This window comes from Centroberyx affinis, unplaced genomic scaffold, assembly GCF_046629955.1.
Source record: "Centroberyx affinis isolate AG114_WGS23_722 - 3 ecotype Tasmania unplaced genomic scaffold, CSIRO-AGI_Caff_v1 ptg000332l_1, whole genome shotgun sequence".
NCBI classification, from domain to species: domain Eukaryota; kingdom Metazoa; phylum Chordata; class Actinopteri; order Beryciformes; family Berycidae; genus Centroberyx; species Centroberyx affinis.
Window position 1 is genome coordinate 124480 of NW_027279007.1, and position 11367 is coordinate 135846.

At 39.1% G+C, this 11367-nt stretch overlaps 1 protein-coding gene across 1 annotated transcript; it reads right to left on the reverse strand.

Moving 5' to 3' along the window:
- Nucleotides 1-2423: 2423 nt before the first annotated feature.
- LOC139641022 (histamine N-methyltransferase-like) lies at nt 2424-9930 on the reverse strand. Its single transcript, XM_071515232.1, has 6 exons — nt 9794-9930; nt 7657-7709; nt 6657-6764; nt 4820-4950; nt 4539-4632; nt 2424-2905 (listed from the first exon to the last, which is right to left on the reverse strand). Exons 1-6 carry the CDS (start codon nt 9928-9930, stop codon nt 2544-2546), a joined length of 885 nt encoding a protein of 294 aa, XP_071371333.1. The 3' UTR covers nt 2424-2543.
- Between the last annotated feature and the right edge of the window lie 1437 nt (nt 9931-11367).

Below are 11367 nucleotides of genomic sequence, written 5' to 3' on the forward strand. Positions count from 1 at the left end.
TGTGTGTATCCAGACCTCCCTCCCTGGCTGGTGGAAGGGGCCAGCGGATCTAGCCATGGGTCCATACTTGCTAAAAGAGACATCAGACAAGCTACTAGGACAGGGGCAGGGACCCTGACGCTATCAAATCACAGTCCTCCTGGCTGAGAAGTTGGTAGTGGCGAGGGTTTGATCGGTTGGAGTGTCGCTTGGTGGCAGAGGAGAGGGAGGAGGACGGGGTGGAGGGGGGTGATGCATGCTCCTTATCAATGTTTTTGTCCTTCACATTTGTCCTTATTTCTTTCTCTGGCTTTCTTTGCATTTTTCCCAGCAATCCAGAGGAAGGATTTTGAAGTCCATGTATCAAGTTGGCCCTAAGCACACAAGTCCCAGTCCAGTTTGGATGAACGCCATCTTGTAAAAAAAAAAAAAGGCTTTTTCGCTCCCAGAAAATGTTAAATTTATCAATAAAGTTCACCCTGTGAGCAACACAAGCTGATGCCAACCATGTATCGAGAGTGAGGAGCCTGCTGAAAGTTCCAGCTCCCCTGTTGAGTGTCGGGATGGGGCCTGAGATAAATGCCTGAACAGGCAGCTTGCCTAGCAACTCCATCAAGTGGGTGAAGTCCTCTTTCAGTAATTCAGACCCATATGGTTTCCTGGGGAGAACGTCATATGATCCCACGTGAACAACAATCTTCTTCACATTCTTTTGGCTGGAGAGGATCTCTGGTAGCAGCTCGGCTACTCGCCTGACCGTAGCATTAGGGAGTACAGTACATGTCTATTTACATTACAACCAATATGCTGCATGTATCAGTATGTACATAACACAGCTACAATTTGTATGAAATGTACAGTACTGTGCAAAAGTCTTAGGCACCCTAGATTTTTTATATACATTTTGTCTTAGATGTTTGTTTTCTGCACTAGTGTCTCATTAGACTGCTCTTTATAGTAATGTTTTGTTTATATTTAGAAACTCATTTCATTATTTTTGAAAGCATCTTCACTTTAAAGATTTTTTTACATGTGCCTATGACTTTTGTACAGTACTGTATGTCAGACTATAATTGCATTTGAAGTGTGCGGAGTTGTATTCTAGTTGGTAGGTTTTGTGTCCATTGACCAAGCTAGAGCCCTAAAACAAAAATCAGAATGCTCAGTAGATTGAGGCATAAAATCTATGACATTGACCTGGAAGAGCATGAAGAATTTATACTGCAAATATTTAATTATATTTAATTAATTTGTCATATAATCATCATGTCATTTCCATTTTCTGGTCAATAACGATTGGCCAAAGTAAGTGTGTACATCTCATTAAACGCTGAATCACTTGATCTTCAAAATTTTGCTGCTTTAGTTTATTTGATATGACGTTGATAACATTGAACTGGACAAACAGTGTTTTTAAACAGTTACTATGCTGCATTAAAGTAATTCATAGTTTAAAAAAAAAAACACTTTAAAAAACGTAAATACAGATGTGGGACTAGTCAAAACAATTACAAATGGTGTAGTCAAACATTAATTCCAAAATATTGAAAAGTAGATAAAAAGAAGATAATTCATTATCAGCATGCACTGGTGCATGTTTGTTTAGTTGCTTGGCTATATGCTCTCTGATGGATCAAAAATGATTTCTATACATTTCAAGATAAAACAGTTAACAGCAAGGGAGCAAACATTTATATGGACAGAAATTCTTACAAGTGTGTTAAGTCTATCAAAAATTAATAGCCTACACTGCATGGAGAATTAAATAATCCATTTTCCATCCATTTTGATGTTTCCAAAGTAATATGACTCATGATAGAAAGAGCAGCATCGGCTGCCGATGTGTCCAAACATTAACTTGTGAATCTGTTGCATTCTCTCAAATCCTATCTCATTAAACTCTGGATTTCACACTCCTAGGAATTCAGGTAGTTTACAAGCAACTAAAAAACGTGTTGGGAAAAAATTACAAGCAAGCTGTTTTTCCTTTGCGCACAACTTACAAGGTTACATACAATCAATGAAAAACGCTGCAATTGATCAAAAAAATAAGTGTTCTTGAGAAACAAAATCAATCAAAACACATCTAAACACGGGGCGCCCAGGTGGCTCACCGAGTAGAGCGCGTACCATGAGGCTCAGTCCTTCCCGCAGCGAGGTCATTTGCTGCATGGCCTCCCCTCTCTCTCTCCCATGCCTTCCTATTTCTCTATCACTAACTCTGTCAAATAAAGCATAAAAATAACGAAAATGTGTGGGTGCCCAAACTTAAAAAAAAAACACATCCAAACAGATTTTAGACACCTAAAGGAATGCAGGTTGTGTAAAAGTATTAATCAGGTAAAGTGAGATATATTCACTTTACACAAAGGCTAAAAGCTTAATTATATACAATCAATGAATAATTACACCTCAAAAAAACAAGATATTTTCACTTTACTCAAAGGCTAAAAGCTTAATTATATACAATCAATGATGAATACGCCTCAAAGAATTGCAATCAAAGACTCTGTGAGCAATCTATTGACAAATGCCACATTTCCTTACTGATTACTCTTAACTGACTAAGGCAGGGGGTCGACCACCAGCGCTTCCAGGTTGTTGTTGAAAATAACTCTGCCGTCGGACTCCAGGCTGCAGTCCGGGTGGCGCAGCAGCTCCAGGACGCCCGCCTTCAGCTCGGGGGAGGCCGTCTTGCTGAAGTCCAGCACCTCGGTGAGGAAGTCCAGCAGCAGCTCTCCCTTCTCGTCCCCCTCGGCGAAACACTCGGTGATGTCCATCTGGGACGGCAGCTCGTAGCTGCGGTAGCTCGCCCCCTCGGAGTCCAGCAGGCTCTTGATGTCTCCCGTGGTCACGCACTGGCTGATCTCCGAGTTGCACAGCTGGCTCCTGTAGGTGCGCCACAGCTTCCCCCAGCCGCTCTCACCTGGAGCGGGCCACACGGGCAGATGGGACAAGTGCAGGTTAGGCTACAGCATGCAAACAAAGGCATGTCAACAGGAAAGACTTATTTGAAACATCTGCCTGAGTTTTACTGCTGAAAAATATTTAAAAATGTATGTATAATAGAGGTATTTCAATCAAACCCCATGTAACCAAAGTCAGACATGAACGGAAGAGGATTTGGGCCACATATGTCAGAATTCTGAGATTAAAGTCTAAAACCAAGTAAAAGTTGTATTGTTGTGAAATTTTTACTTTTACACACCCCGGCCTATCTATCCAAACTACTGTGCATATCCACATCTGCTTACAACCTCAGATCTAACTCTCTGATCTCTCTTGCTGTCCCAAAAACCAGCAACTGCTTTGGTAGCAAAGCCTTCCACTCTGCTGCTGCATCAGCCTGGAATGGACTTAATAAATCACTACTGCTGGGCCAGTTTGTTGACTTGGCTGCCTTTGGCAGACTATTGACGTCTTTTTTAACACACGTCTGCAAATGTCAACTATCCTGACACCCCTGCCCCCCGTGTCCTAACCCTACACTATGTCTTGTCTGGCCTGTATGTTAAGTCCTTTTACTACTATTTGCTATGTCTGTGCCTGTCTTTACTAATGTTTTAACTCTGTTTATATTTGTTATATCTGTATTGCTGCTATTTTGTGTGTGCCTCTGTGTCTTTTTGGCAGGCCGTTATTGTAAAAGAGAATGTGTTCTCAATAACCTACCTGGTAAAATAAAGGAAATAAATAAATAAATCTTTAATACATTATCCATGAATAATGGAGAAGGAAGGCAGATCCTGCACATGCTATTCCACCCTTGGAAACCCTTGTCTGCTGAAGTGGAAACACGTATGGGTGGGGAATTCATCTTGCACATGTGTACAACTGTTTAACATTACAATATTACCATAATATGCATGTATACATGAGCACCTGCTTTTTTACTAATTTAAAGACACATATTATGCTTCTTTGCCTAAATCAAACAAGTCTCTCACAGAAATAAATGTATTGGTCTGACTCATTGACTCCCAGACAAAAAAGCAGAAGCAGTCTAGTCTACCTAACGGTATTTTCAGTGAAAATGGAAGTAATTGGAAGTGAGAACTATCGCTTCGCCTGTATACTGTCAGCCTTAGCTGTCATTTGAATCTCCCACAATCCTTTTTTTTCTCATGCAAATGAGTTTTGACAACATCACAATAACAGAACATTGAGAAGTTTACATTGATATGACTGCTATATGTCGCAAAATCTTTGTATGATGGTAAGACAACACATACTCTAGCATTTTCTAGTTATAAGCAGTGCTTCTGTGTATGTATGTTAGATGCTTTAAGCTATCGTTTGCTAACAGTTCAGTTTCTAATGTTAGCTAGCAAGGCAGTTAGCCTAACTTTACTGCATCCACCGCCGAAGAAGAAGGCACCTGATCAGCTGGGCAGCCAGAGAGCTGAGATCACATTCAGAATGAACTGATCATTAATTAGGCCCATATGTCATCACCACAAACACAATCTGCACTATTTTGAGTCCAACTCTAACCCCAACACATCACAGCCAAACAAAAGCTAAAGTTAATGATCCCGCATAAGATCAACCCCCTTTACCAGACACAAGGATGATGAGAAGCTTCCCGTTCTTGTGGAGGAGGCTCCGGAAGAAGCCGATGGTCGCTCCAGGATCCTTCACATAGTACAGCATCTGTTGATTCCACCACAGATAATGAGCTGGTAACTGGATTCACGGAGCACCTAATTATAACGCTATGGAAGACAGATGTTCTAATGGGATTAATTGCCGTGGAGCGCTACCAAATGAACGTGACCTAGATGTGTCACAAATACAGTATCTGTGCCAGAGACGCCGCCGCCGCCTTTCCAATGCCAACCTGGATCATGTGAATGAAGTCGGCCTTCTTGGTCATCTTCTTCTCTCTCCAGTGCGCCTCGAACTCAGAGGAGGTCATCTTGTTCCAGGTGAATTTGATGTAAGCTAAATCTGGTTTCTTCGACACTAAAACTATAGACACAAAACAGACAGACGATTGGTCATTATATTTACCCAATAATATCACAATGTCAAGAATCAGAATGTGTGTTGGAATACTGTCGCTTTATTTTCTGGGTCCACAAGTTCCTAATATTTTTGTAGAAAGGAGCTGTTAATTTCTTAGGAAGTTTCCTGGAAAGAACCATTACATTATGTATTAATTACAGGGAAAATAGAGAAAGAGTTCAATGGTAGTTGGTAGTTGGTAAGTACCTGGTCATTTCTTTTATAGTTTCCAAGACGTTATGTAGTAGTTATATAGTAAATTTGAAATTAGAGAAGAAATTCAACAAATAACTAGATTATATAATTATATGAATAATGACTTGGGCAACCAGATTGACCTCTGCCTATTATTTTTCCAATAAATACTAGTTTATAGTTTTGCAGTTTTTTTTCCAGGAAACTCTTTCTGCACATTTCTTGTACTTGGCAAATGGAAAACTGATTCAGATTTTAGAATTCATTGCATCATCACTTCAACAACAGTGATTAAATGGTCGATGCCGACATGCTGTCGTTTAGCACATTATTCCTCCGCATCCCACTCCTGCCACAATGCAGGGGAGAATGTACACCTCTGCCATCCAAAAACAGCTTGTCTGCATCGGTGTCATTCCTCATGGAAACCGATGGCGAACACTTTCCACAAGCTCGCTCATTAGATTCCAGCTAGCAGTGCCGGTTGTTTCATGAGGAATGCTAACAGTGCTAACAAGGCAGTAACAATGGATATATACTGTCTTTGAATATATTCCAAAAACATGTTTAAAATAATAATCTGCAACCTTTTCATATGAATAAATTTGTTGTTTCAACATAATGTATAGCACAACACAGTTGTTGACACTGACATATCTTTCTGTTTCTGTTGTCAGACGACTACACAACTGTAAAAAAGTGATTTGATCGAGGGTCACAAAATGCTAACAGTACATAAATTAGTGTTAGCTTTGGTTAGCCAATTAGCATTTTGTGGCCCTCAATCCCAGTTATCTGCGCAGTCGTCTGACAAAAGAAACAGAAAGATGACAACACCTGTATTGTGTTATACATTATGTTGAAACACAAAAAACCCTAACCCTAAGTGACACAGACAGAGTTATGGGTGAGAGAAAGTTAGCTTTTTAACTGGTTAGAGTTAGCATGAGCAGTGATAGCCACCAAAGACAAAGAAAACACTAGACAAGCCAAGCCAACGTCAACTAATGGCTGCTTTAGAGCTGAAATATTTCAGCATTCAAAATTTTCATCCATGACTTTTCTTAGTCCCTCATTCTGTACAAACCAGTGCTATTAGATTTTCAAAATAACAGAAGGAAATCCTTGTTATAATCATATTTACCCCGTTCAATTGACGGATTGGTGGCCCTCTCTTAAGACTCCCAAAATCCATTGGCCTTTCTAGTGTTAAATATATTTAAGGAATATAACTACACATTATAATAATGATTAATTGTATTAGAACTAGTTAAACTTTCTAACTTTGTAACAATCTAGTAAAACTATTCCTTATTTGTTCCACATTATTTATTGATCAAAACTATTTAAGAATGGACAAAATAGAATATTTTAACACATTTTTAGAATATATTCGAACACATAGGCAGATATATCTCAGTGTGGTATCTTTTATAAATGTATGCCAGAGAACTGTATGCCTGTAAGGACTGTACCTCTGTAGTTATGTAGCTCCTGGCTGCTAGGCTCCACCACCTCGTTATCCACTGTCACCCCTGGGTGCTTCAGACGGAGCTGGGAGAACATCTCTAGGTCGATCTCCCCTACAGGCACCGGCATAGAGTTTTTTATTCTCAAAACCAACCAGTTCCTAGCAAATGAAATTTTGACCTATTTTTTACTGCGGTAAACAAACCATTAAAAATCATTTCCAGAAGAATGACGGGCACAATTCAAATACAATACAATACAAATCATTTGCAAATTTCGTCAGCTAGCACAGCATCACAATCCTCACACGTATGCTGTCAGATAGCACCTGTCAGTTTTCCAGGAAATAATGAATTTTTGTTGCAATAATCACAGGGAAAAAAAAAACTCATTTCAACTCAAAACCAGGGGAGAATGAATAATAGAATATCAGTTATCACTATACCACTTATTCTAGGATCATTGGCCATAGGCAGGTTACTTTCTTCTTCGCTTATTAAAGCTGACAAGTTGACTGAATGCCATGTGCAAAGGAGTGAATTTAGCACAAGAAGCTCATATGGACAGGTGTTAGATTGAACAATACCCTGCAGGGGAAGTTGTAGTTATTCTAATAGATGAGGTAAATTAAAAGGATTGGTTTTGACAGAACCAAAAGGGTAACAGCACTCATGGGCGAGTAGCGGGTACTTCTTAGAAATAAATGGAAGCACTGGAGACAAAGTGCAATAAAACGTTGGAGCAGTGAGGTGACCTTGTCTGTTGTTGAGGTTAAAGATTAACCTGACAGCTGGACAGCTGCATACAAACCCTTGAAAATGATCAGGGTAAAGGTTTTTATGTAACCGTGTACCACGGCCATAAATGACAGCACTGTGCTGATAGCAGCTTGACACCTGAATGCTTCCCCACCTTAGCTGTCTGCCACAGAGGTTGTTCAGCTACTCATTGTACCACATTCAACATAAGACACTGCAGTAGTTTAAGTGTTCTATGTGTTCTTACCTGCACCACTTCCAACTCCAATGACGTTTAGCTGGGACTTTCCATCTCCAATGCTAAGGGAAGAACACAAGACTGTGAGCCTTCAAGATAGATAAATTGACACCCGCCAAAGTGCCAAATGTGGGTAAGCTGTGGCGTGTAACTGTCAATTCTACCAGCCACTTTGGTGGGTGAGGTTTGTTTTTTTTCCCAACAGAACATGCAACTACTAGCCACTACTAATGCTAGCTTCTACAAGATAAGTTAGATATAATGTGCTAATCAGACGTGTTCACAACAAGACAGTGATGGTTAGCTGACCAGATACTATGGTTAGCTAGCTAACAGTAAGCTGGCATTATCTAAACACTAAATCAATCAGATTTAAAAAAACAGCACAGAAATTAACCATGTCTATTCAGTTCTGTTGAGATGGACGCTTAGGGTGACCACATTTTCAAACCCTTAAGTGTACCGCATGTTCATGCACGTGTGGCAGTGTGATTTTGTTATGCTAGATTGTAAGCAGAGACTCTTATTTTGATCCACACTACTAGGCATAAAGAGGACTCTTATTTTGAAGGAGCAGAGTGGCCAAACCAACCGGTTTATTTGTGTGGGTAACTTCCTAATTTTTGTACTAATTTCTTACAAGGCAATGTGTTATTTAATGGCCAAAAGTACATTTCGGAAGTCATTACAAAGTAAATAGAATTCGTGCATCTCATTTCAAAGCTGATATTTAGTGTTAGGAAGAATTTATCGTGATGGACTCTTCTGTTGTGAGTGGAAGTTCTGTAACGTGCTAGTTCACGCTCATTCTGCTTCTGGACTTTGAGAGAGATGGTATGCATTCCTGTGTTCTGTTATTTTTTTTGTTAACTACTATGTAAATAGTATTTCTCACTTACCATCGATGGTAATGATGATAACCGTAACTAGTTCATGTTTTGTGCTGCAATTCTCATGCATTTTGTTGTTCATTTCTGTGCATCAAACTTGTAGAAGATATGAAAGGAACTTGCCGCACCTGACGTTGCTCAGTCGTTCTATACAGTGAGAGGTGCACTGTTTACAAGATTTCCACCTCTGTCATGTGTTGAGAGTAGTATTGTTGGTGATTAACAGGCGCAGTAGAGCATATTCATGACAGAGACCTGTGTATTCATCACTGTTCTACTACTATTCTAATACAGGTATGTTGGGTTTATATTACTTTGTTTTTATTTTATTTTATTTTATTTATTTTAAAGGAGAATTGCACACTATTTTGTACACCATTTTGAGTGGTTTTTGTACATATTTATTTTAATGAAAAAAGTACATGTAAAGTGAATATGTTGTTGTCACACTCACTGTGTGAGTGTACGCAAAATGTGTTCATTCTGCTTCTGGACTTTGAGAGAGATGGCAGAGTAGAGCATATTCATGACAGAGACCTGTGTATTCATCACTGTTCTACTACTATTCTAATACAGATGCAGGCTGGTGACAATAAATATGCCGTCATCTACCCGGTCGCTGTAGCGTCTTCATTCAAAAATACACAACGCAGAGTGAACCCCTCTCCACACGTGCACATGTATGCGCTTATGTACGCACCATAGGCGTTTTCATCAGGATGGGGGACAATTATTTCAGCGCTTAGCTCACCTAGTGACCGCACCTTTCAGCACCATGGACAGAGCCTCAGCAACCGAAAAATTATGTTTTGTCTCCAAAAATCCACCAAAACATAGTTTATGTGGTGCATTGTTTATGTTTTTGATTGGGTTAGGTAATAATGAGCGGGACAGAAAATGCTAAACATCTATGTCAGCGCTGAAAACAAGTATTATACTATTATTATTATTTTAATCGTGGTGACAATTTGGTAGTGAATGTTGAAAACCGGGACATTTTAGTGTTTTACAGATATTTGTCGGGACTCGGGACACCCATCTTGAAAACGGGACAATCCCGGACAAACCGGGACGTCTGGTCACCGTAGCCAAGCTGTACATTTAGAAATGCAACCAATTGTTCAGAAGCACTGTTGCTCAAGAGCTAAGGACCCATGGCCACCAGAGAATGTGTCACGTCACCCTATGGCTCTACCTCAATCGGAAGGCAGCATTTCTTCCGTTTGAGACGCAGCCTGTGTCTGTAGGCAGGTTACCTGGCCAGTATGTCTGGCAGAGTGCTGTGGATGAAGTCCTGCATACACTGATGCTCAGAGGAGCGCTCCAAGAACAGCTTGAACGACTTCTGGTACCGGCTGTCATCATGAACCAGACTCTTCAGTGGGGATGCCATGGCAGCTATTCTATCAAAACACAGTAGATATATCCATCAAAAACTAAGGAGGTTAAAGTGGTAATCTGTGACATCTGTGTTTTGCTTTTTATTTAAAATTTTGTCTCCATCTTTGGTGCTCAGCGCTCATTGCTGTGGTGTTTCTGCACTGCACTTCCCAGAGATCACCTGTCAATCAAACAGTAGGGCGGGACCGTGACGTCTTTTTCCTTGGGTTTTCTGTTTGATTTTTTGTAGGTGGCGCTCTTTTCTTTGTCTGTTCAGCCATGGTGGCTATAGCTGCTCATGCTAACTACCCAGTTCTTCTATTTATTCCAAAGAAGTCGCAAGTATAAAACATGTCGCTATCAAAATCACTAGAGACTAGATGAATGCATTTGATTATTGGTAGAGGAAGAAAAATGTATAACCACTGATTTGAATATTTGTATTATTTTATTTTATTTTATGTATAAACCTGCATTACAATTTGAATAGCTCATTTCGTGGAAATGTTTTATTCCACAATTGCAAGAAATAATTTTTTCTATCTTTGAAAATATATTGTTCAATGTATTAGGGCTGCAACTAACGATTATTTTCACTGTCGATTATTTTCTCGATTAATCGATTAGTTGTTTGGTCTATAAAATGTCAGAAAATGGTGAAAAATGTGGATCAGTGTTTCCCAAAGCCCAAGATGACGTCCTCAAATGTCTTGTTTTGTCCACAACCCAAAGATATTCAGTTTACTGTCATAGAGGAGTAAAGAAACCAGAAAATATTCACATTTAAGAAGCTGGAATCAGAGAATTTTGACTTATTTTTCTTAAAAAATTACTCAAACCGATTAATCGATTAGCAAAATAGTTGGCGATTAATTTAGTAGTTGACAACTCGATTAATCGATTAATCGTTGCAGCTCTACAATGTATTATGACAAATTAAAAATGCAATAGCTTGCTTAAACCAAATACATTTTCATTGTTGTCCCTCTGATCTCTCTTTCTCAAAATTTTACATTACATTTTAGAGGAATTTTAATAATTGTTAATTAAATTAAATTTCGTAATGGAGGGATTAGTGGAAATCATGTATTAGAATACATTTGTCTGGAGACCTCTAGTTCATAAATGAGCTATTGAAACTTGAGTGCATGTTAAAACTGTAATATTCCATTAAAAAATCTATGTAATATTTGATTACAAAAATATAAAAAAAAATATTTGTATTTTAGCCTATAATATTTATTCCAAAACATTTTCTCAAAAACTGAAATCAACGGCTGTAAATTGCTTTTCATCCAGTAATCCAGATCAATGTGCTTCCTACTTGTCTCTGTTATGTTATTGAGGGTGGAAATTAAAAACGACAAATTTCCAATATGAAGCCAACTTCACACCGGCGGATGTCGAGCTTCACTGGGGGAGCGTCGAGAAACATGCCGACATTGAATAT

Excerpts from the sequence above, each read along its gene's own strand:
- LOC139641022 (XM_071515232.1), bottom strand. The coding sequence starts at position 9,930 with ATGGCATCCCCACTGAAGAGTCTGGTTCATGATGACAGCCGGTACCAG. Across the intron at positions 7,710-9,793 it reads CTGCCAGACATACTGGCCAG|CATTGGAGATGGAAAGTCCC; the intron begins GTAACCTGCCTA and ends TTCTTCCCTTAG. Across the intron at positions 4,951-6,656 it reads GGAGCTACATAACTACAGAG|TTTTAGTGTCGAAGAAACCA; the intron begins GTACAGTCCTTA and ends TTGTGTCTATAG.